Here is a 27,532-nt window from a genome sequence, read left to right as displayed (position 1 = left end):
TATGACCCATGTTTCGAACATTAAACCAATGGCAACAAGTACAAAACTTGTTTATATATATATATATATGCAATTTCATACATTACAGACAACATACGCTTTATAAAAAAGTTTATTGTGGAAAAAACATATACAATAGGCATTAGCCCATGAGTACAATATACAATACATTCATATGGTTGGCGATGAGTATTATGTACATGCAGTAAGATTCAGTGAAAGGAGAGCAACTTGCAATACAATAAATATGTTTAACTTTTAGGAAGGGATACCAACAATAACAAAAACAACATTATTATAACAATACAAATGACTGACGTCGCAGTAAGACAAGCGCTTGCTAACGCACACAAACCCTGCTGACAGACTGTTTTTATACATCGAGTTAAAGTTTAATGATGCACTCTTACTCCCAAATAAGATGTTCCACAATAAATACAAATGTTTTAATTTACCGAAAAATATGAACAAATATCGAAAACAATGGTCTCATGAAGGATACTGTGTTTAATTTGAAAGAATGGTGCAGAAATCACCGTATTTCTACCTTATGATATGAAAGTTTATCATGGTAAATATTTTATTGCTCACCAATCATTTATACATATCTCACTCTTAGTTCATTATACAACGTGCATTCTAGAAGAAAGTGGAACTCATCTTCTAGTAATGTACAATCAGTGCATATACGATCATTTAGGGCGTCTATTGCAGTCTATTCCATCGCCACGTTTCAATGCTTAATCAATGTGAATATAGCCGCAGTTTGGACACCGACATTCTAAATTAAGTAGTATTTAAGTATGTTGAGATATGGTTGAAATCTAAATTCTGACATTTTTTTTTGTAAAATCTAGCCCTACTGGACATGTCTAATCTACTTTGCCAATCTTGTATGACACAATCTTTTTTAATCTTTGTTAACACAAAAATAACTTAATATTTCCGTTTTTTTCATTGGAAATATGGCTTTCAGTGCTTGACCAGCCCATGATGTTTGGGCACCAGAAAACGACCCTCTATTGCTAAACACAATATTTATATGAAAAACTAACAACACCAAGATACGGAAACTTGTTGATAATTGCTATTTCAACATTGCTGCATTAAAACTTCATATCCCTCCTTAATCGTCTACCCTAATTAAATATCATCATTTTAGTTCTATTCGTATTTACTTTAAGCTTTCATCTATAACAATATTCAAACAAAGTATCTACACTTAATTGTAGTTCATTTTCAGAATTTGGAAATATAACTATATCATCAGCATATGAAATAAGACATTTTAACATATCAACATCTATGCCGTCTAAGTCTTTGTATATGAAAATATCTTTTAAATCATTAAAAAACATAACGGGAAGGGCGACAAACTTTCGCCTTTCCGTACATCTAACATTTAGAAAAATCTTCACCCAACAAAGTATTGTGTTAATCTTTAGACTTGACAGTATCATAGATTAATTTAACTATATTTAATATGTATCCTCTAATTCAAAGTTTTATGAGTTTGTACCAAAGATTTTCTCTAACAATATAATCAAAAGCCTTTTTGTAATCTATAAAAACATATACGTACACGTTTACCTTAAATGTTGTCAACAGTTCCCATATTTGAAACCCGTCTGTGCCTTAAAATACATATTGTTCATTATAAAATAATGTGCCGTAAAACTAAACGTAATCTTTTCGTGATGCTCTCCCAAATTTCGGCAATAATTTTCAAGTCTTTACACGATATGATGTACACATGTTTTTTTCGCACCGTTTAGGGACAATTATGCTATCACAAATGTTTGTAATTGCTTTCATTCTTAAATGAATCACGTAAACAAAACGTAATAAAACGTATTTTTCGCAATTGAAGAGATAAACAACTACAACGAAATTTAGGATATCCAACATGTTTAAACAAAGACAAACATTGTAAGCTTGACCCTGTTATAAGTGACTAGAGATATTTTCGAAAAATTGGGTTTCAGGGACTGTACTCAAAAACTACATTAAATTTTACGTAATTTTAAAATTATAATCCAAGTGTTTTAATTGGACTGTAAAACTGACTGGCCAATAATTTGAATTGAATTAATGGGGCGTGTCTAGACTATGGACAAGGATAAGAATGATAGAACAAACGGCCCCGAATGTATAAAAAATAGCAAAAAACATATATTGTTTTGGATGTGATACTACATGCAGTAGCTATAAGCACGTGTATTCCATTTGCAGCATAACCACTTGAGCTGCAACGCCGACCACCTCCACCAACTACCAAATCACGCCCAAAACCACCACCGACCACATAATCGCGTCCAACACTACTGCTTACAACAGACCCGTGTCAAACACATCGCTGACTATAGACTCGCGTCCAACACCATCGCTGACTAGAGACTCTCGTCCAATACAACCGCTAACTACAGACTCGCATCTTGCACCAATAACGACCACATACTCGCCAATACCATCGAAATATGCATCAATTCCAAAATCCGGCCAGCCGGCTAAAAACAAAGTGGCGTTTGATGGACAGGTGGTAGACCATGATTTTTCACCTCAACAGATAAGACAGAGATCGGGCCAGTGGATGTTTGTACTGTTGACTGTGCCAAGAACACAACACTAGAGGGAGAAATGGAAATGCACCTTGGAATTAAAACGGTTGCACTATACTTTGCCTTGACGAGCAAGCTGATCACGAAATGCATAGATGTGCACTACGAATTGAAACAGAGATCCAACTGTACATCGGCGATGCCTTCCAGCAGAAGGAAAAACCTGAATGGGTGAAAATGAGTTTAAGGCACTGACATTTGCAACTAAGATATTTCATTTCCTAATCAGTCACAACCTACCACATACTTCAACATTCAAATCGAAAACACATCACACAAGGAAAGAAAACACAACCTTCATTAGTCTAACTATCGCAGATGAGCTCATGGTATCAATGGTTATAGAAATCGAATATATTGAGTCAAACACATTCCGGGATATTCCATTATACGGAACAAAACAAAGGAAGTATCAAACAATAAACCATTGCCTTCTGCGTGAAATATATTGACATCAACACTGGTGATGCATGTATATAGTTCATGAAAGTAGTAATAAATATTGAAATGGACAATTTTGTTGGATATGAATACCTAGAAAAAATACTGGCTTGGCCACAAGACTGAAGGCAATTTAACCTGGACTAATTACTGTCCATTGTCATTACCACCGATTGGCAGTTTTAAATCCATCAATATGATGCGAAACACAGATGACCTTCTGAAACACGTCTAGCAAACCGAATAGCTTCTCTTCAGAAGATCCAATCCATGCTACGAGAATAGAAGGGAAAGACCATCAAGCAGGCAGGTCAAACACGGTGGCTCCTATAAGGTAGATGTCACGTCCCTCCGAGATTGTCATTAGACTGTCCTTCTTGACTTAGAAAATACGACTCCACCAGGAACAGACAAATTGCGGAGGAGAGTGACCCTAGCGCCAGTGGACTTCTGAAGAAATTGAAGAACACTTCAACAGTGAAGACTGTGCACTACTTACGTGATGCCCTCATGCCACTCATATCACTGTCACTCGTCGTCGAGAAGAATTACATTAACCTCTTAATCATAAAGCCATAAAATGCCAAAAAATACTCAACAATGCCGAGTCTACCTCCATGAAAACAAAATGTGAGAGTAGTAAGAACAGTGTGGTTAGCTGTTAACTGACATTGGTGTGATAGCTAGTGAAGAACAGTTGAAGTCAGTTCAGGACGTTAGAAGCAATCCATTGGCAATCTAATTCAGACTTCAATAATCAACTATAATAGATAACATAGATAAACTGTGTTTTCAATATTGATGAAACTGACACCTTCTACGACAACGATGAGATTAGTTCCCTAGCCGAGAACCTCCAAATGGACCCTAATGTGACCACAGAAGAATGGGATGGCTCCAAAAATGCCATTTCATATACACCGTTAGGACTCATCAGTGGGCTGCACATGCTCAACAAGGCCATGGTGAGGATGATTTCTTACAACATCCAGAACATTGATAAACTGTGTACAACAACAGTAGTGGTGCCACTGTATTTCTTTAAATAAAATTTAGTGCTAGGTTAAAAACATGCCATCTTTAAAATATTAGTTTTGATACATTTTAAAGGATATGTTTGTATAGTTTTTGTTGAACGTTTCCATCATATAACAACAAGATGACATTGAGTATATTTTTCTTGCATTGTTGTGTTCAATGTTTTAACTGCATGGCACCAGTATTTAAACTCACGCGCTAATGTCCTTGTCTGATATCAATTAATTGATAACATGATTTGCCTTGAATATTAACAAAACACCTTTTGTTTGTATAAAATCATGTTTGCTCTTTTTTTCCAATAATATTTTCTTAGAAGAAAGCCATCAGTTATCTCCCTTTCTATTGTATTTGCACTGTACGGTTGTCCTGAAAAGATAACACGGAGTAAAATATTTTTCCAATTTATTTGTTATGTCCTTTTACTCGATGTATGATTTTTCACTTTGTTTTATTAGGTATGTTTTACTCATGTCTGACATCTTTTGCAATCTATAGCTGTTTGTATTTTATGTGGTTGCTCTTACTGTCTTATAAATGAAATTTTCGCTGCAATCATTCACTAAACGAGTAACATTTATTTCAATATCTGTTCTTGTAGTTGTATTCATTAACATGCATGCTCACATGAAATATATGTTGATGTGAATGCCAGGATTAATCTGCTAGTATTGATTGAAAAACCACATGTGAAATAAAAAATATTGCCAACTAGTTCATCTTTGTTGATTTATCATTAAAATAAAGTAGCAGTCTATTTGACGGAAACGGAAAGGGTGTAATGATAACAATAAAAAAATAGACTCAAACAACTTTCCATACTAAGTGGCGTTAACAAAATAAGCAGCAAGAGTTAAAGTACAATGAGAAGTAGTACTATGAGATGATAACGGCGTATCAATTCATCAAAGTACAACGAGAACATCGGCGACAACAAACCCAAACTTCGATAAAACAACAACATTATTACTTATACAAATTATGAACTTCATTATAAGCCATGTAGGATATTAGATTGGTGACATAAACATATCAAAGTAAAATTAGTGAACATTAACAAAACGAACAAGAACCATACATTTAGTATAAAGCGTTAAGACTTCTTGTAAGATGCCAAACACTGTGCATATATATATATATATATACAAGGTATATAGGAGATTTAAAATAATACACCGCAAATTCAACCGCGAATACTTTCTGCCCATTTAGAGAACGAATCCTGTCGTTTTTATTCTTTGAACAATCTATTATTTACACATTTACTTGAAGTGTACCATTTGTTCAAAAACGAATCAGAGAGTTTCTGCTTTACACTCTTTCGGAATCAGGTTTTCTTTGGGAATTCGTGACTTTGCTCAACATCAATAAGGCCAAATTGTATCAAAATATTCTTAACACGATTAATCCATTTAAAGTCATTAGATCTTGTATTTGCAGGAAACTGGAGTTTACCCAATATGACATTATATACTGAAATTGGCAAGACGGATAGATCAAAGTATATAAGTAATTTAGGATTCGTGAATATTTTGCCTTTTTAAGCCAACAACACATTGCCTTTGATGTCTGTTTGGCAATATGGTCCTTTGTTTTGCAAAACGATTCATTTGTAGCAAAAAGAACATCGAAATATTTATATTCGGTAAAACCATATATAATATCATAACATAAAGAAAACTGTCTTATTATTATTTACCATACCTCTAAAGTAGACAACATTAAGTAGTTTTTTTATGTATTAACAGGTAAATTCAAATACATTTATTTCCGCAATTTTAACAAGAATACACGATACCATAGTTTGATTTTCTGCAAAAGATCCAGAAAAGTATTCCAAAATATCGATGGTTATAATTGTCCATAACTAAATAGACTAATTTCTTAGAATATTAAAATTTAGAGCGGCATTTTTCAAGCCTCGTTCTCGTAGTCCATAGAATGGATGAAGGTTCTCTATAATAATGCGAAGTTTGAGGAATGTCTATAGATAGTTTAACACACAGGTGTCCGTCACATAACTTGGGCACTCTTGAAAATATTACCCTTTAGTCTATTGATCCTGTTTAATTAGTAATAATAAAATATCAATATATATATATATATATATATATATATATATATATATATATATATATATATATATATATATATATATATATATATATATGCCAATGTTTTAGACTTTTATTTAATTTAAGTATTTATGATGTAGATACGGATATCAAGTTTTTTAAAATGCCTTCAATTCTGTTCTGAAACCAGCCTCCTACGCATTATATTGTACAATGTGCTGGTCATTAAACTGAATATGAGTTACGTTCCTTTGCTATGATATGTTCGTTGAAAAGTTTCAACGTTGAGATTTTAAAATACATTGTTAACATATGACCATCACTACATCCATCGCTATTCAAGTGTTGGTGTGTTTATTTATCATCTCAGGGTCGCCTTGTAAAAGAATATTCGGGTCTGCCATTACTGCTTGTCCCAGTTTACAGCGATGATAACAATATTATGCAAACAAATTGGCATTCAAACAAGAGCATGAGTTAGAAATATTATTACAATAGCACATCAGTGTCTTAAAACATTTCTAAAACCATGAAGGGCATTGAATCTTTCATGCCCGGCGGTGACAACTAAGAATGTATTTTTTTATTTCTGAATTGATAGGAATCTTAAAAGGACTCATTCATGTATTGTAAAACGCACCTTTTAAGTATAATTCTATAACATTAAAAAGATTGTCAATTTATCAACAAAAGGCTGTGGAGACATTGGTTGATTGACATTATCACATCAGGCTTCCAATGTTTAAACTATAAGTTTGAATATATGATTGCTAAGTATGGGCGAGTGGTTTGGTACATGTTTTCGTATGTTGTCTTGACTGTACATGTGTATGCTTGCTTCCCGACAGGTTGTTTTTATTATACTTTAATTGTAATTTATATATAAAAGAGTAAAATCATAATATATGTGTTTTCAGATGCATTTTTGGTGCCAAAACATGAGCGAGTTCCTTTAAAAATCATGGTTACTTATAAAATAGTATATTTCTAGTTGTCTGCTTAATCTTATCCAGTATATGAAGTCAAGTTTCCGAAATATGGTATCATAAAAAGTACAACAATACTTAACGGGTTTTTACCTAAATTATGAGCCATTGATCTGGGGGGAGAGGGGGATCTTCAAAAACGATTGACATTAAAGTAATGTTTTGCTGTAAGAAATTAATATTGAAACGTGCGCTTTATATTCGACTCACCCATTGTTCTTTAACTACTCTTTATGGATTATTGGACTGCGTTCCGTAATTTTTTTCTACTTTCCAATTTTTGATGAAAGGACTTTCAAATATATTAATAATGGACATCATGTTCAAATAATGGACAGTCAGTAGAAATAGTAGTATGGCGTGATCAACGTACTGTAGAATTAAGACAAACATGTTTTTTTCTTGCAAATGCAATCACAATTGTGTAAAACTATGTATTTATTTGAAGAGAAAAAGTTTTATAGTCTAGTTTATCTTGAATGAAAAATTATATTTAAACACAAATCTGTTTTTTTATTATAAAATTATGATTTTAAGAATGTAACAACTCAATGCCAAATGAAGATGAGACTGAGGTTTGCGCAGCAGTTGGGGAAAAGGAAACTGTCTATATGCTGAATGTCCCTTAAGGAGAAGAAAACAAACAAAACAAAACATGAAATTAAAATGTTTCCGTATTAAGCGAATAATGCACAATGAAAACACATTTTGCACTTGTTATATACCCGAAGAAGTTCATTTTTAAAGATGATTGCTTAAAATAATAACAAAAATAACCATTTAAAATTTATATATCACTAGCGCATAATTATTTTGATTTCCCTTAAAAATACACATGCTAAGTTTAAATGGGTGTGGCAGTGTCCAATAAGTTGACAATAGCGAAATGAAGTTCATGATTTGGACCTCGTTGTGTACATGTTTTAAGTAAGTGAAACGTCTCAAGCTTTCGATTATGACAGCTAAAACAACCTCGGCAGTGCGTGCCTCGGTCTGCTCTTTCTCTGACATAATAGACAGTTTTCCGCCGTTCACCCATAGTTACAAAACATGCTTTGGAGCCGTATATCTATTAAATTACTACTCTTTTTAAAATAAATAATAATAAACTATTATTCATCCTATTGTGTCATTAACCATTACACTGTCGTTGATAGAATCCATAGTAAACTTCATCTAGTACTAGGCATTTTATGAAACTTGTTTGCTGTCATATTTAAATTGAATATTTATTGTCTAGTGCCTGTAACAGAAGCATTATACTATGTTGATATAGTTGCCTTTCAATATGAGAAACTCACAATTATTAACTGTCAGCTTACTTATTCGTAAATGTTTGAAGTAATGCAATATCATGTTAAGAATACGATCATAATGAAATATGATTACTCTGAAAACCTGTTCTTGTTAAATGTGTGATTCGTAACAGTTTACTACGTCACACTTAACTTCCTGGTTTCATTGATAAATAAGGCCAAAAAAAAAATACCTGTGTTTCCGGTAACATGGCGACAAAAAATAGGGTCGGTAGGTCGGGATTATTTTTTTTTTACACTTTCCATATCATGGAATTTTCTGTTGCATCAGGTCAATTATGTTATATCTACGTGCTTCCTTATTTACAAAACGTCTGATAAAACAGCATTGTTTACTGTCTGAAATAATTTCCTTACCTTCGACTACCGTTTTTTCCCGCCAATTTTGCCCATGAAATCTGGTATGTTTTGAATACAGTACTCGTTTATAAGTCGTGATCGGTTTTTAGGAAAATCCAGCATTTCAATTTCAACAAATCTGTGATAATCTTCTAGCCAGACAGTCAATTGTCAACTAAATGTTTTATTTGCTTGAGGAAAATCGCCGATTTTCTTGTCAACTGTGAGCTCCTTAAACTAGGCCTTCAAGTGGAGGTAGGTTAATAAAAAACAAGTAAACGCGGATATGGATTTATTTTACGTATCTTGTTTTCGTACGTTACTACTATCATATTTATAGTGAATTTAAACATTTCGATCATTGTTTTAAGATTCCCAGACGACGATTATTGAATTTTATTTTTTCGATCGTATGGTATTTTCGTACCAGCCTAAGCGAAATCCAGGCTATCAAATGGGCTCATACGGTATCCGACTGACCGAATTAGATACAAACAATAGCCACGCGCCTTTGATCTTATCACCGCTCGTGCTCTGACGAGTACGAGTGTATTACATACACTGAAAGCTTTGTATTGCAACATAACACCACTGATTACATTGAACTGATAGTCTGTGGTCTACTTCTTAATTATTAAGCTATGCAAACAGCTCAAGTCACATAACTTCAGGTCGGGTTGGTATTATTATGTAAGATAACCCGCATTAGACAACAGATACCTCCAGCCGGCCAATCATAGGCCTGCAAAAGTGTTTGATAAATCTCACACACAACTGTTTTTCTGTCGGATATTTCAACTGGTAAATCTCATGCAAATCGTGCACCTACTTATGTTACAAGGACGTTCTTAATACTACAGAAATGTTTGTTGCCTGTGCTTTCCTGACATTTTTCTCATACAAATGTATGGTATCGGACTAAGAAACAAGCAATACACTTTCTCGCTACGCTCGCTAATAAATTCCATATCAAACGGCTACTCGTGATCCATCCTAAACATAGATAATGCTATGCTTTACATTTTAACCTTCAATGCCACTAAAAAACACAACACAGAAAGAGAACTTTTATTGGGAGAACTAAAATACAAATAATAATAGGCTCTAATGATGTCGTTATGACCGCTGATCAAGCATATACGTGAATATAATTTTGAGAAATGAAATCAATATGTTATGTATTTGTCTTGAACACTGAGAGACTGTCTATTTATAGGTTACTTAATTATAGAAATCATCTTTAGTTCATGATTTGGGCTAATGCAAGTTTTTAGAAAACGAAGGATATCAGGTGGATAATATCTTACAAAAAAGACGAAACAAACTACTATACAAACAGTAATATGAGGTGTAAAGGAACAGTACTACACACCAGAAATACACAGGTGTACATGTTCAATAAAATGCCCAATTAGGTGTAAATCTGCTCATATAATTAACACATTTTAAGATTGAACAGAAAACACTAACGAAGATTAAAAATGAATACTCTTTTACTTATAAACGCTTACAGCACAAACAATCATACTCGATTAATTAAAGAAATTATTAAAAAATAAATCGTTATGACATTTTCTACATATTTCAAATATAATGTGCATTCAAAGTTGAAAGTAGGCCATACAAAACACACTGGAATATAATTATATATATAGTTAACAGCATTATAATAATAATAGTAATATACAATTCAATACTAGATTGAAATTTTGCATTACAAGCTTTGGATAATTTCACTCACGAGTGTTTAATGTTATATGTTTTCTGTCACATATAGACAAGTTTACCATGAACTTAGTAGCGTGCATATATTGAAATAGAGTTGTAACTTATCAATTCCTATGTTCACCTTGAAAGCTTGCACATAAAGTCTCGCACAATTGAAAACGTTTTAATATCAGAATCATAAAAAAATCAAAACATGAAAACATACTCAGCAGTATGGTAAAAAAATCAAAGCATAACTATATGCAAATAAGTGCAATGCTATTTACAATACAAAGATTTATGTTTATTTGGCTGATGGAATACTATAGTTTATCAGGTCATAAAAGTGAAGCAGAATAGCAATACAGTTACGTTGAAATACTTGTCATCATGGTTGCACTTTATAATAGCATAGCTTATTTTTTCATTACTATCAAATGTAAATGTTAATGTTTTCGTGTTCATTGTTCCGAATTTGTCAGCCCGTTTATTTCCCTCTGGATATACCCACTCAAGTTGTAATACACAGCGTTATCCATTGCGTTCACGGAATGTAGAACACACTCGTAGCAGAAGTAAAACTGTTCCTGAAAGATAACATACACAATGGAATTATATTTAACATTATGAACAACTGATTATAAATAAAAAAATGGCAAATCCTCATTTTTAAATATTGATCGCTTTTACCTAGTCTTCACCAGATAAAAACGAGTTAGTACATTTGAATTAATAACGTCTAAAAATATAACGTGATTACTTTGCACCGACGAAGTTACATTTTATTAAACGATTTAATGGTTACTTTGGCATCACTACTATCAAATATGCCACTGAAAACTATGAGTGCAGATATTAAGTTATATATCATATATAGTTAGGACGAAAGGGTAAAGTGAAACTAACTTTTTATTATTGTTCATTGAATATGTTTATGATTCATGGAAATTCATATAAAACAAGCATAGCTTAATTGTGATTCATTGTATGCAAAACCTTGAACACCTCTTAATAGACTCATCATTAATTATTTTCCTGATTCATTTGTCGCTGTGGTTTGAATTGTGTCATTGTGATACAAACATATTACCAAGCAGATTATTTCACCATTCACTCTGAACCATTTGTTTGAAAAAGTATTTTATATTGACCTTATTTGGAATAGCGAGTGGTCTTCTAGCTCTGACTTTCTGCACGGCATTGACCACACTGACCTCATTATCTTCATTCAATTGTTCAAGTAATGTCGAGACCACACAAAAAAGGCCGCTCTTTCCAGCACCATTTCTAAAACAAAAACTATGTATATATATATATGTCAGGAAAAGAATCTTAGAAAGTAGAAACCAAAATGCTTTTCTTTATCTCTTTAAATGTATGCATTTCAATATGTTTACAATGTTTAATTTACAGTGTTCCTTTTTGCATGGGATTAGTATTTATATTAATACACAAACACTAAATTCGATTTATGCAATATCCATAGGTTTTTGTTTTAAAGCTTTATTATTTCAGAGATAAGGAATTTACGAAGGCATTGATAATAATTCCACTAAGACGAAATTTAAGACGTATGGAAGCTAAAGCAAAATTTGAACGTACAGACAGTGCAACAGTATCGGTCCCTTCAAGGGAGAAGCTTTGGATACGTCTTCAACCTCTTTGATGAAGTCAACAAAGTGTTCTGCCGACTTAGGAACATTGTGTTTCGTATCCCAGTCCAAATAGTCATAGTGTGGAATTGTCTCATCTCTCTTGATCTATATTCCAATGAAAACATTATATTTATAGACAACGTTTGCTATGCCACTTCGCCAATGAATAAATGGTTGTTGCTGTTGTTTTCGGTGATGGTTGCTGTTGTTTTTATTGTTGTTTATTTATTTTTATACAATAAATTACGTGTTTTTTAAAGAAAATTTAAATCAAAATAGAATTTTTTTTGCCATACAAACATGCCGTTAATAAGTCCTAGGCCTTATCCAATATCTACCGCTAGCGGATTTGAAGGGGGGGGGGGCACAACCTTAAATCGTCCAAGTTTATTTTTTATTTCAATGTAGGAGATAAAAACTAAAAAAGTAATATACCATACCATATACCACCCTTTCAAAACTTTCAATCAAATAAATTTCAGTACTAAGGGAGGTGTGCAAGTCAATTCCTGAGCCCGCCCCTGGCTACGTCATGTTTTGTATAAAGGTAGTATTAATATACGATAAAAGTGTAAACTCCACTTAAGGGTTATTGCAAAAGTACAAACCGAAGTTTAATATCTTGCCTGTTCATTTTTACCTTATGCTTTTGCAAGTGGGCCTCCATATTAATGATACATGAACAGTTTTCTTGAACAGCAAATGCAATGAAATCAGCAACTGCGTCGGGCAGAGGTGTTTGCGCAACCAAGAAGCGGTGTTCTGTTTTTAAACTCTGAAAAAGAAATGTGTCACAACTTCATTGTAGGGTTTAGTTTTTTCTCGTTAAGTTATATAGGCCTTTGTCTTGAGCCTCTATACCGGTATGATTTAGCTGGGTTTTTTTATTTATGAGATTGTCTCTTTAGTTTACATTATAGTATAATTTTAAAGTTAATGGACTGGACAACTAATATAGAGTAATAAAGCAAACTATCATGTCATGCAAAACATTCGCTTACGTTGATGTATATCGCATTGATGCGATCAGACTCGCTTCTTCTCAAAACCAGATTAAGTTGCGGTTCGTTGGAATCACCTTTCAATACACAGAAACCAAAAATATACATCACATAAAAATACGAAAGCTACAAGGAACAAAGCTTGATAAATAATAAACAAATAAAAACATGTGTATCGCGAATTATTAGAGTTCTAAAATTTCTATCTGAAAGGACTATCATGTTAACTATCTATGACTGGGTTTTTATTCTTTTGCATAATTGAATGTGGTGTAAACATTATACATCAAAGCTAGATATAAGTGTTGTCGAAACACTCGTTGTACCTGGTACAGCCGAATGTTTCCAGTTCTTCTTTGTCATCAGCCGATTCATTGCAGTGGCTTTTAATTCCTTATCCGACATGTTCTCATGACTCAACTGCATTTTCTAAAGTATATTTCAAATGCAATATTATGTTTAAATAATGATAACGCATTGTATACAAATTCGATACATAGTAATCTCATTCGATATTTCGAAAATAATCTTACCTTAAATTGCTCCTGTATCTCCTGTTTGCTTGATTCCTCCATATATTCACTGAAATATTCTCTTCTTATCGCCAAACAATCAAGAGTCAATGTATGGACCAAAGCGTGGTGAAGATACTTGTATTGACTCTAAAATAGCAATCATAAAATAATTATCAGGCTTGTTGCAGGGCACTTTGACGGAAAATGAATGAATGTAAATACTGTTATAACTATAAGTGTTGTACCAATATAAATATTGATGTAATCCTGACATAAAGTTTAGACTTGTCTGGCGGTATAGATTCCAACCTTTGAACTTAACAATTTTTTGGCTCGAATGCTACTAAAGTCTTTTTAACCACTAGAACGGACCCGATTATGATTTATTTCAAATTATAGGGAGGTGTGCTTAATAGACGTCATAAGGTAAAACTAATATTATATAATAAACACTTAAGTAATCATCCCACCAAGGTCTGAATCATTTTGGGTCTGTTCTGTCTCATGTTGAGAACACATCCCGGGATATCAATAACACCTTCGGCTTCACCCTCTTTGGTCAGAATGTCTAGAGCTATGTAGGTTCCGGTTCTTCCTACGCCAGCACTGTAGTTCACAAATTCAAACTATGATAAAACATGTTTATGAAAAATGACAAATGGATTTATATTGAATACATTGGGTAAATGCTTTCTTTTTATACGTTGCCTCCAAAATTTGTTTATGATCAGTGAATGTGTTTATATATTCAAGCCAATAATGAATTAAACTTGTTGCAGGACGATTCTGGGACACGTCTTTTTAACTTTATGATTAGAAGGAAAGCATGTTGACAGCTTTGTTCAAAAGAATTTTATGTAAACAAAGAACATTAATATAGGTATCTTGACAGCCACCGCTGCATTGATGACATATTCTGCCAAAATGATTTTGTGAATTGTTTTTTATTTTTTTATTTTAGATTAAAACGTTTGAAATAATTATGTCTTCAGTGGTGCATGTTGTTTTCGTCCTCGACCTATGACTAAGAAATTAACGGCTCGATTGCTGCTTCCGGCGCAACCGTAGTGTTTCTTTTGATTTCCTTACTTATTTCTTGGCCTTATTTTTGTAAACGTTTACACAGTATTATAAATGTTTTGTATCTAATTACATCGACACTGAAGCTCATGAGCCTATTATGTTTTGAGTTCATATTATTTTCGATTATTCATTGTAATTTTCATTCGCTATAAACTAGGAAATATATGCTTATAATCAGTATTTCTGACCCAAAGTTTTTAATCAAACCTGCAATGTACAAGAACTGGTCCGTCAAAGGTACCCGGCAAGGCGTTTACCCTCTGTCTAAACTCTATAACTGATGTGACGTCGTCAGGGATGCCATTGTATGGCCAGCTTGTGAACTGTAGATGATGCAAGTTTCTGTCTTCGGAATTCTGTTTCCATTTTTGGGGAAAAAATATTAAGTTAAAAAAGTGTTGATATGAATAACATGTTTTAAGTGATATGAATATGTTTATATCGACGATGCATGCCATTGGTTTGATTAGTGACACTTAATTATTATTGAAATAATACATGTTTACAAGTCTGTTCATAAGCTGACAGTGTATTCAAAGAATAGAAACGGCACAAATTTAAATTAACTAAGAATAAGCATTATTTATTCCGTGGTTATCAATCAGACATTGTTTTCTGGCAGGAATCTCTCCGGGCGCTTTAGAGCATCTACAGATGTTAACGTTACCCCTCAAAATACCTAAATCGGTAAAATCTTCGGTGTTATCCAAATTGACGACATGTGTTTAGGGGACATTCTACTCGTTACAAAAGTGAAATAATATATTTTTCTGAGCTTAATTAAACAAGAGTTATGTATTACCAATTATTTACGCACAATATTTAGCATTTATAAGGAAATTATTCTGATAAAGCGCTTAGTTGATCTCATTAAACCTTGATACACTTACACACAATTTACTTCTTATCCGGTAAACGGGGAATATCGATATTCATACTTAAGTAGGATTTATTTTATCTATCTTATTAAAAGGATATTCATTCAAAGCATAACTAGAATATCATGTATTAAAGGATAAATGTCCGCACTCGTTAAGAGGCTAAGTGCATGGTTAGGCAACTGTTAAAACATTATCCTTATTTCATTTCAGCTATTACAATTGCACTTATCTGAGTACTATTTTGTTAAATTATATTTAATTTTGTATACAATCTCATGATAATATACAGTACCTTCGTTTTATATTTGAAATATTAACAATCCTTTTGCATTTTCATTGTTGAAAACGTATCCATATAACGATGAACTCAACATGGTTCAAGTACCTTGTATAGTACAAAAACGACGCTTTAATTGGTCAAATTTCGCTTTATTACATAACATGTACAGTCGAAACCAGTTGAATCGATATCCCAGGGATCGGTCAATATACTCCGAGCGTCGCAAATATCGAGCAAAGAGGTCATGCTTTCATGGAGTAATAAATCGGTCTTTTACATCAAGTTCGAGCTAACGAAGAATTCGAGCAAGCGATATCAAACCAACAGGTTTTGACTGTATGCGTTGTCGATGAAATATCTGAACTCATTACATTCAGCCGAACGTATATTTCGTATAACTGTATTGTATATGTCATTTATGCTGTTGTTTGCGTTTTCCAGAGAAAATTTGAAAATAACAATATTAGATTACTTTTTGAATTGCACTTCATATGTGATGGAAAACGTTTGGTCATTTGAAGAGTCCAGATGTTTTCACACACCGACTAACCGCATTTAATTTTTATATAATTATCTGTTTATTGACCGATTCATAGTATCCAAATTGAATGTACCCTCGAAAGCGTGAAATGTCTCCATATGAAATCTGCGTACAGTTTTTCAACCTTACACACGACTTCTATATTGCCGTATAGTTTACTTTGATGTTGATCCGGCCAATATTGCTCGCATAGTGTTTTCTGCAAAGAAATATATATATATATATATATATATATATATATATATATATATATATATATATTTAACTACTGTTGAATTCAAGGACCAAATAGTTAATGAACTCAAAGGAGACGTAACTCCAAAGTATTTTTACACAAGAATCAGGCTCTTCAGTAAAATAACAATTTCATACGTATCTTATATTTATTAAACGCGCAGTAACTTATATTGCTGTTTATTTCAGTTCATTATTGTTCATGCAGAATTCAAATTTATTCGTTTTCAGATAATTACAAAATCATAACATACTAAATAGGCCATTTAAATAAAACTGTAATCGTGTCTCAACCTATATCAAACTAAACCCACATGGCACTTTTTCATAGAAAGTCACATTATGCATTTTGATATCCCCTTACCTTTTCGTCTTTCAATTTAGTCATCATGACAATTTTCTCCACTTTCTGTTGCCAGACCATTCGCCAGAATTGGCCATAATCGCCAAGCTGCTTAGCCATTGGACCTTATAAGTTCATTATTGATTGTATTTAGCAATTATATACACAGCAAAGATTAGAAATCATAAACAGTTCGGTTAAATATGAACTTAGTTATTTTTTCCAGTAAATTTGTTGAATATTTAGAAATAAATATTTCTTATATCATATTGTCAGACATCACTTAATGTTTGTACTTATGGAAGTACGTAATATTACCCAGAGTAGCAATATATGCATTCCGTTTTCTGAATCCCTGAAATGAAATGTAAATTAAGGTACAATAATTAAAGTAGAATATTTTGGTTTATATGTAATCCATATCAAATATGCAGGAATTTGTTACCAAAGTATTGGCTGAAACAATTCGGCTATTGCGAATCCGTCAGCTTGTTCACTTTTATAAAATATTTGTTGTAACGTTAAAGCCAAACATTAACTTGATCCTTATGTAAACAAATTGTAACATAACACTACCACAAAGAAGCTTTTGAAATGTTTATTTTCTTATCTTTCTTCAAAACAGCATTACAGTAGCAATCCCTGGAGCAAACTATATTACGCTGGCGACAGAGGCATACGTTTCTGACTTATCAGACAATTAGCAAGACACACAGCGTAGCAGATACAATTTACAATACTCAGAAACAACATACATCAATATAGCTTGCATTGATGTAGTCTGTTTCTCCACCGCGAACTAAAACTCGCGTATCATCATCTGAAATTTAACAAGTTAGGCTTCTGATCAATTACTGCAACGCACAAAAAAAGGTGCAGAACTCTTAGAATTTGCTCGCATATCCAGTGATATTTGCAAGCGTGCTCCAATGTCTTCGGCAATATGCGTTTGTATAAAGGAAATGCCGATAAGTCTTACTGCATGTACTATTGGCTAAATGATGTCACGTTAAACATACAATTATAAGAGCACAATATTGAGATAAACAGTGGAGTCATAACTGCTTGACATTTTCAGTATGAACGTAAAATGACTAGGAGAATGTTAATATTATGCAATGCAAACACAAGTAATTTAATGTAAGAAAGAGGTTTTCTTACATGGGTAGATATTTCTGTACCTATTTTTGTGCATGTTGAGTTTCATTTGTGAAACTTCATACGCTTTCGCTAGACCATATGGAATTGTCTGCAAGTTAAAAAACAATTTAAGATTTTAATTTAATGAATCAATGACAGTTCGTTTGTAATCGAGTAATATTAAGTAAACATCTCAATACGACATACTTTAACGTAACACGTCACTGAAAACAATATTCAGAAAAATGAGCATCTACGGGGTGCACTATACCTGAAATTCCCCTTCTATGTCCTTTAAGAATAGAGTGTGAACATATTCCGCTAGATCAGCTACATGCACTTTGTTAGCGTTCTTATAATGAACACGACAATTTTCCGAAAATACTACTGCAATTTCCCTTGAAAAACCATCATCTTCGTCTGCAATATTGTAATATTGCAAAAATGTTTGTTTATATATTTTCAAAACAATTAATTTGATTATACACGAGCGTTGTGGAAACGCCTATCCGTCTGGCATCTCGTTAGTTTCAGATTTATGCAAGCTTTATTAAAATAGCCGTCTGGCATATTGTTAACTCCATTTAACACAAGTCATGCTTGATATATTAAGATTAATTAAATACGATCTTAATAATTTAAAGGGAAACCAATCGCCTCGCAAATTGTTTGATTAAATGCAAGCTTTGTAGAAACACTTCATTTACTAATAAGATAACAATCTTACCAATTTCAACATTGTCTTCTGGAAAGATAGGAGTCCTTTCTTTGACAAACCTCTTCGGTGGTGGACTCTGGTAAGTGTGGTTTTCCACGGTATTGACAAAGTGCAAATTGTTGGTATCCCTATTGGCATACTCTTCTTGGGAAGCTCCTGGAAAAACAAATAAAGTTTTGAGTGTGTGCATTGTTCATTGTGTTATAAACATGTATTTGATTGCTCGATTACATAATAGTTCATTCAATAGCAAGAGCTTTTTTATCAATACTAAAATGATCACTCATTTTTTGTTTAGTTTAAACGTCCTGTGCCAAATCCTAACATCATCTTTCAATTCAAACATTTTTATTACGAGTACACAAGAATATCATTGCTGACTCTACAGAGCACGTACGTACTTCTTTTGCTCACAGTTGCGTAGAAGACGGACAAATTTTCAGGTTCTCTGACGGGCGTTGTGTTTTTATTTCTCAAACTGACTCTTCTGAAAATGCATGGGGATTTCATTACTGCTGTACGCTGTAAGTTTACTATTATTAAGATACGTATAATTAATTGATGCATGAACTTTCTTTTTCTAAGGACAAATGTGTACATTTCGTTTATTACCTTTGTTGAATAAAAAACAGTCCAGCAATCACAATGACAGAAAGAACAACAACTCCTCCGCCAATACCCAAACCAAGTGATGCTTTTGATGAAGTTTGTTTGTCCGCTTCTGTTTCAAACAAACGGGAGACATGAATAGTAAATGAAATATCAACCATGCATGTAATACCGAGCATAATAGAAACATTAATTTTGGGCGATAAAATACAAGCGTAAAAACACTCATATCAGAAAACACTATTAGTTATAATGCACAGAAAATGAATTGAACAATAAAATAATGCTATGCCTTGAGGACAAAATATCCCACTGTATCCAGTTTTGCAACCGTATAAGCACATTCCAGTATGTTCCGAACAAAGAGTGTTATTGTCCTTAGGTTTACAATAAACTTCACATGTGTGTTCACATCGCTTTCCAAAAGTATTTGCAACACATCCATTTGTACAAGTTCCATAACTGCCACATTCTGATCTTTTACATGTATTGCTGCACTCCTGTCTACATTTAGGTCCATATCTTGTACTGTTCTTGCACTTTGAACACGAACCATCTGCTGGATTGCAAGATAAACATTCTGGTTCACACTTTCTGTCACATGTTTGGTTCCAATATCCATTGATACACCCTTGAAGACATCTTCCCGATGAAGAATCGCATTCATTTTCGACGCATTTGATGTTGCACTGACAAGAAGCTTTCGCTGACAAACAATTACCGTGAACGCAGTTTTCTTTACAAAGATACTGACATATATTTCCAAAACGACCATCCGAACAAGAATTGCACTGTGTAGAACTATTGCACGATGTACAATAATTAGGACATTCTGAACATAATTCTGGGTTTAGGTAATAACCGTGAACACACCCATTACACTGTGTGGAAAGCGTACATGTACAGCCAGTGTGTTGACATTTAATGCATGCACTATCTTTAAGGTAATATCCGGGATTTCATTCCGTGCAACCTTTCCATTGTGGACAGGTTTTACACTGACTACCACACCGATATTCACAATTGTAGCCATAATAGCCAGTTTTACACTCTTGGCAGCTCTGTCCTCTATTGTCTTTACATCTGACACAATTAGTGTTCCTGCATTTGTTATCACACTTATTACCCCAATATCCATCTAGGCAGCCATAATTGCAGTAATCTCCGACTCTACATTTGTACGATCGTCCGGTAGCGCAGCAACCGCAATTCTTACACTCATCTGGATTTCCTGTACAAATAATATAACAACACTTGCAACACTCCTACATGTTATACTAAATATTCGGACAAAAGCCGTTTCATGGGATTTAAGGAAAATAGTATACTGATTGAGCCGATTATATAGTAAACGTATGTACATTAACTTTTCTAGAATCACCTTTGAAAAGATCAAGATAAACACATCACATGTACGAATTACTGATTATATAATATTTCATAAATCCTAGTTCACATATTGCTACCCATTTTGGTGATTGGATCATGAATGTTCATTGTCTGATGTTTCTGTTATTCCAACAGATGTTATTAATAACAAACTATAACGTTTATGCAAGGAAAACGTTTGTATACATGAACTTAGATAGTGCTTCCGAATTAAATACACGGTCTGAATAGCAAACTTCTATACTATATTAAATACAGTCGAATGTATGGCTTATCTTACTATATAAGCCTAATACTATGTTCATATTACACAATATCTTCAATGTTTTATTCAATGCATCTGTATGTGTCTATATCATATTTCAGTTTTTTTATCCACGTCATTGGATTTCCGTTAAACTACGTGCCGTCATTAAATAGTGTATGACTTTGACGTCACTTCCATTCTATGACTGCTTCATTTTATCAAGTTACAATAATTAAAAATGTTGACCGCCTTTAATTGAAAAAAATAAAATATATATTTATTGATAATATTGAATTTATTGGAGTTATTGGAATTGTTTCTATACAGTGTATGATAATCATTTATGAATAACCTACGTATCTGCACAATTCCAAATTGCCTTGTCAAAACGATCAGATTCCAAGTTGTTATCGCATTTTGATGATTGTTATACATTTTGTCTTTAATTACTGATTCTCGATATTCCAATAGTCAGATTTCACATTACTTTTAATCGACGCCACTAGCTCTAGTTCCTAGATTTGACAATCGGAGAACTCGAGGATGCTCCTTCCCAATGTCAAATATACAAAAAGTTTCGGTGCTCTCTCCCGGGAAGCATGTGCATGTGTTTTTAGAAAATGGTGTCTTATTGACGCTCATTTAAGTTCGTTTGTCATCAAAACGTAAGAACAAACAGACAAACAAAAATTGTAGCATTAATACTTTATTTTTTAATAAGATTTTATAAACTAAGTACTATAGTTTTAAGATACATATCTAGCTTTGTAGAGTGTCAAAACGATAGTTTCAGAAATTAAGAAAAAACAGGATAAATAATTACCTCGAGATTGAACAACTATAAGACAAAGAATCACCGCATCGTATCCTATCCACATGATGAAGGTAAAATGGAAACACAATCAATTACAAATACATTTCAATTGAGATTTCACCTGTAAAAGGATGGCACTTTTGTTTATTTTTCTAAAATATATATTTTAAGTACAAAGTGTTACTCATTTTGTCCACATCCATAACGATAAAACAATAAATCCTTGATGAAACATGACTATTAAATAGTCTAAGCTCTACTACGAAACTGTTTGACAAAAGATAAGGAAGTGAAATCATAAACGACTGCTAATTGTTATACTGCATGAATTTAAAGAAGTCAAGAAATCACAGTGATATTATCTCAATCCAACCAAAGAAATAATATATCATTCCAGGAAGAGTGTTATCGCCTTACTCCTGCCAGAGTGTTATCATTACTCTCAAGCCAGAGTGTTATCATTTCACTCCAGTCAGAGTATTATTATCTCACTCAAGACAGAGTGTTATCATCTTACCACAGCCACAGTTTTATAATTTCACTCCAACAAGAGTATCTTACTTCAGCCCGAGTTTTATTATTATCTCACGCCATTCAGAGTGGTATCATCTTACTCCATCCAGAGTAATATAATTTCTCTCAAGCCCGAGTGTAACTATCTCACTCAAGCCAGAGTGTTACCATCTTACTCCAGCAAGAATGTTCTCATTTCACATCAGCAAGAGTGTTATCATCTCACTCAAACCAGAGTGATATCATTTCTCTCAAGCACGAGTGTAACTATCTCACTCCAGCCAAAGGGCTATCATCTAACTACAGCCAGTGTAATATTATCTCACTACAGTTCGAGTGTTATAATATCACTCAAGCCAGAGTGTTATCATCTTACCCCAGTCACAGTGTTATCATTTCACTCCAACAAGTGTATTATCATCTTACTCTAGCCCGCGTGTAATTATCTCACTCCAGCCAGAGTGTTACCATCGTACTCCAGCAAGAATGTTCTCATTTCACTCCAGCAAAAGTATTATCATCACACTCCAACCAGAGTGGTATTATCTCACTCCATTCAGAGTGATACCATCTCACTGCAGTCAGAGTGGAATCGTCTAACTCCTGGCAGTGTCTTAACATATCACTCCAGAGTGAATGATATAATCTCACTCCAGGCAGAGAGTTATCTTATCATCCCACGCCAGCCAGAGTGTAATCATCCCACTCCAGCCAGATTGTTATACTCTCACATAAGTTAGAGTTTATCATCTCTTCTTCCACCTAGTGTCTTATGATCTCACTCATGTAAGTGAGATATCATCTTTTTCGACCAGAATGTTATCATCTCACTCCAACCATAGCATTATCATTTTGATCCAGCCAGTGTGTTATCGTTTCACTTCAGTCAGTATTACCAGCTCACTCAATCCAGAGTGTTAGCATCTCATCCCAGCCAGGGTGAGTTTATCTTACTCCACTTAAGCCAGAGTGTAATCATTTCACTTCAGCCAAAGTGTTATCATCTCACTCAAGCCAGAGTGTTATCATCTCTTCCCGGCCAGAGTGTTCTAATTTCACTCAAGCCAGAGTGTTATCATCTCACTCAAGCCAGAGTTTTATCATCTCTTTCCGGCCAGAGTGTTCTAATTTCACTCAAGCCAGAGTGTTATCATCTCACTCAAGCCAGAGTTTTATCATCTCTTTCCGGCCAGAGTGTTCTAATTTCACTCAAGCCAGAGTGTTATCATCTCTTCCGGGCCAGAGTGTTCTAATTTCACTCGAGCCAGATGTTATCATCTCATTCCAATTGAGGTTTATCATTTCGATCACTCCAGCCATAATACATGTATTATCATCTTACTCCAGCCAGAGTGTGTTCATCTTACTCCAGCCAGTGTGGTATCATTTCTCTCCAGCCAGAGTGTGTTCATCTTACTCCAGCTAGAGTGTACTCATCTTACTCCAGCCAGAGTGTAGTCATCCCACTCGTTCAATAAATTGGTTCTACTCACTGGTTTCGCCGAATCACTTAAGTAGCCTCCTTTCTAAAAACAAAGTTACATATCATATTCATACGCGCCAGCTATTACACATATGGACACATAACAGATAGCGATCAGTTCTAATAAAGTTTAAATCGAAAAATATAAAATAAATTATGAGAAGGTGTATAATAAAAGTACTATTACAATAGGAAGCGTTTGGTTGCCTGCATCGCATCTAGTTCTGGTGATTCAACACGTATTATTATTAAATTTGTATTTTGCGTTTGCATATTCAAACAATGCACCCCTTACATGATAAATTAATAGCAAAAAATGGTTTATTATAACCTCACGTGCAAATAAATGGATCTTCTCGTCCAATACATGTCGTTATCGACATACTTAACAAAGCCCATAACACTAGAAAGTACATTAAGGCTCGATTAATTACAGCAATTTTTTATAAACAAACCCAACACAAACACGTTTTATCTTTAATGCATTTTCATAGACATATCAAATCTTTTTGTTTAGCAATTGCTTTCTACAAAGGTCTCTAGAACATACTCATACACAATGAGTTAGTTATAATAATATTGATATATATTGAATAATAATGATACAGAAAAATGCGTTCATAAAAAATCATGAAAATATATTTTGCATCCATAACATCCATTACACAATTCAAATTATACCAACGAGCGTAGACGGCCAAACAATTTTAATCACAAACGATCGGTAACATATTTGTTATACAATTTCTGTATCATTTCGGCATGCTTAACATGCAGCTATTGGCGAATATATATTGAACTATTGCTGTTAATTATCAACTGTTTTTATCGCATGGTACGCTTGCATGTTAGGCCTTCCCTCTTGGATATCGTTCAGGTATAATAAAACACTATATATGGTATAAAGAATAGAAAAACTATAAGTGATGAAATTATTTACAAAGATTAAAAAACAAAAAAACGTTTAAATTAACATTTGAAGTTCTGTGGATAAGGATTATGCAGACCTGCACTCATGCTTAATGTGTAATTGTCACAGTGTCTGCAAATTATGAAAACATAACTTAACATATCATCATATATCTGTCAAATGTATATCTTCATGTGTTTGTTTTATTGCTCCAATTTATACAGAACTGTTTATTATCTAAGGATATCTCCAAGTGTGTTGTTAAATCAAGCGTCATCTGTTACGTTCATTGAATGAAGAATACACTCGTGACAGAAGTAAAACTGTTCCTAAGAGATAAAATAATACTAAAATGCAATATTTATAATCATTATAATACTTCTTACAATATACAAAAGCAAGTCAAACCCAAAATATCAAAACACTATTTTACTTCAATCAGTCTTTATCAGGTGAGAGATAAATAGAACAGCTGAATAACCGACGTCATAAATGGCATTATTGAGTATTTCGTTTAATGAGTATTGGGCCTTTCACCTTATGCCTTTTTACATGGTGAATGTTAATTGTTTCGCTACTTAGTCTGTCCCTGTGGTTTCTATTGTACCATTGTAAAACAGTATTACTCAGCAGCGTTGTCTACATATACAATCTAACCCATTTATAGAGGACTTTAGTTTTAAATTACCTTATTTGGAGGAGCGAGCGGTCGTCTAGCTCTGACTGTCTTCACCGCATTGACACACTGACTTCATTATCTTCACGCAATGTTTCAAGTACTGTGGAGACAACACAGAAAAGGCCGCTCTTACCCGCACCGTTCCTGTTAAAATGGTCGTGTCAAAAGTGGTATCAAAGATAACAGAAATAAAACGTTATCTCTTCGTTTATCTACTTTGTATTTTTGGATGGTTAATTTACATTTTTTCTATACCAATCAATATTCGAATTACGCACAATTCTCTTTTTTATATTTGTTATACTTAAGACAGCGTAGCTTTGTATTTCAGAGATATTTTCTTTGTTGTGATACCAAACTTATTCTTAATAATTACACAACGATACCATTTGAAGAAGAACGGGAGCCAAATCAAAGTTTGTATGGACAGACAATGTAAGAGTATCTGTGCTTTAGGTGAGATGATTTTGATGATTCTTCAAATTCTTTGATGAAGGCAACAATGTTTTCTGTCGACCTAGAACATTTAGTGTTGTATCCAAGTCAAGGTACTTATAGTGTGGAATTATCATACCTTTCTTGGTCTAAATTCCAACGAAAACATAATATTTACAGGCAATGCTTTACAATGATTTAAAGGTAGTTTTTGGTGGTGGTGATGATGATTATGATGTTGTTGTTGATGGTAGTGAGGGTAGTGTAGTTGGTTGTGTTCATTGTGGATGTGACATTGGTGTTGACAATGTTTACCTCGACACCGTTTACTGACTTTCGGATAATTTCTCATCGCTACGGATAATTTCTGAAACAGTGATCTACCTGGTCAAGCTTGAATATAATTATGTTTGGGAAAATAATACTTCTGACTATCAATATTGTTTTTGAGAGATATTCAAGATTTGATGTGGTTTTGATTTTTAAAAAGGACTTTAAATACGTTGTTACCGAAAAATATGTAAAAGATTGACTACGGAAATCTGGCTCGGGCTACAGAAATCTCAAAGTATGTAGCTACCAGGGTAAAAAGGTTATTTTGGCACACTGTGTTGTTGCTGTTGATGTTGCTAACCTCTATATGCTATATTTGTTTTTTGATATACGCAATAAACAATTAATATTGCATATCATTTTTTAAACCAATCTTAAATATCACCTCTCTTTCGAGTTCAAAGTGCAGCATTATTTTTAAAAAGTGTTTGGCACTTTGATCTGTGGAGGATCGTACGGAAACCATACCCATCTTCATTGTCTGATTGTCACCAGGAAAGTACAAGCCAATCCCCTGTATAAAACAATATAGCAGGAAACAATTTTCTCACATCTGAATGAGAAATAGCGGATATCATAGAAGTGGTTATTCAATACGGAATTTATTAGTGTTCTGATATTTATCAAAGCGAGTATTTTATGAATTTTAGGGTTCAATGTATAAACAATGCTTAATCATATATTTTTCAACGTTATTCATTGAAAACGTCAAGTTAGAACTTATTGCACGAGTCATATATATCGTATATATACGTTATTGCTTGATGGTTAAGCTATTTTGCGATATGATATTAATAACGTAATTAGATTAAAACACAACGTTATCTCCAACTAAAGTTAAGAACAGTCATTTGACCAGTCAACTATTACCTTATGATTTTCCAACTTTGCTTCCATACTCACGATACAGGAACAATTTTCTTGAACAGCAAATGTGATGAAATCGGAAACTGTGTCAGGCAGAGGTGTCTGTGCAAACAAGAAGAGGTGTTTCGTTTTGAAACTCAGGAAAAGATATTTGAAGTGTCTCACTTGATTATTTTGTGGCGTTTTGTGTCTCTCGTTTAGCATGAGACCCTTTCTGTCTCTTTTTTTTGCATTTCGGCTTGTCTTTGCTGTTTCCCTATGTATCATTCTAATCGTTATCGGTTATTTATGACGACCATTTTTTAAATAAAATGACAATAGTGTCGCATGTGCACTCTTTAT

At 33.5% G+C, this 27,532-nt stretch overlaps 1 protein-coding gene across 2 annotated transcripts; it reads right to left on the bottom strand.

Annotated features, from left to right (window-relative positions):
* Nucleotides 1-9,869: 9,869 nt before the first annotated feature.
* On the bottom strand, nucleotides 9,870-22,170 carry LOC128234899 (receptor-type tyrosine-protein phosphatase S-like). 2 transcript variants are annotated; one of them, XM_052949509.1, is made up of 20 exons: nucleotides 21,980-22,170; nucleotides 20,647-20,751; nucleotides 19,524-19,632; nucleotides 19,313-19,398; nucleotides 18,921-19,067; nucleotides 18,465-18,613; nucleotides 18,215-18,302; nucleotides 17,809-17,873; nucleotides 17,372-17,408; nucleotides 17,075-17,178; nucleotides 16,550-16,675; nucleotides 14,982-15,130; nucleotides 14,162-14,297; nucleotides 13,710-13,838; nucleotides 13,503-13,605; nucleotides 13,177-13,253; nucleotides 12,816-12,950; nucleotides 12,123-12,280; nucleotides 11,672-11,807; nucleotides 9,870-11,107 (listed from the first exon to the last, which is right to left on the bottom strand). In XM_052949509.1, the coding sequence occupies exons 1-20, from the start codon at nucleotides 22,032-22,034 to the stop codon at nucleotides 10,982-10,984; spliced, it is 2,220 nt and encodes a 739-aa protein (XP_052805469.1). In that variant the 5' UTR covers nucleotides 22,035-22,170; the 3' UTR covers nucleotides 9,870-10,981. The 2 variants fall into 2 exon arrangements, with proteins under 2 accessions (XP_052805469.1, XP_052805472.1); XM_052949512.1 differs by having other exon boundaries at nucleotides 19,813-20,751; nucleotides 21,980-22,012.
* Between the last annotated feature and the right edge of the window lie 5,362 nt (nucleotides 22,171-27,532).

Source organism: Mya arenaria, chromosome 5 (assembly GCF_026914265.1).
Source record: "Mya arenaria isolate MELC-2E11 chromosome 5, ASM2691426v1".
Lineage (NCBI taxonomy): Eukaryota > Metazoa > Mollusca > Bivalvia > Myida > Myidae > Mya > Mya arenaria.
The sequence above is the reverse complement of the archived record's forward strand: the minus strand, read 5'-3'. Positions and strand labels throughout refer to the sequence as shown.

Coding starts and splice junctions, on each gene's coding strand:
- LOC128234899 (XM_052949509.1), bottom strand. CDS start 22,034: ATGTGGATAGGATACGATGCGGTGATTCTTTGTCTTATAGTTGTTCAA. Junction 19,068..19,312: donor CGCAACTGTGAGCAAAAGAA/GTACGTACGTGC, acceptor TTGTTTTTCCAG/GAGCTTCCCAAGAAGAGTAT. Junction 17,409..17,808: donor TCAATGCAAGCTATATTGAT/GTATGTTGTTTC, acceptor ATTTCATTTCAG/GGATTCAGAAAACGGAATGC.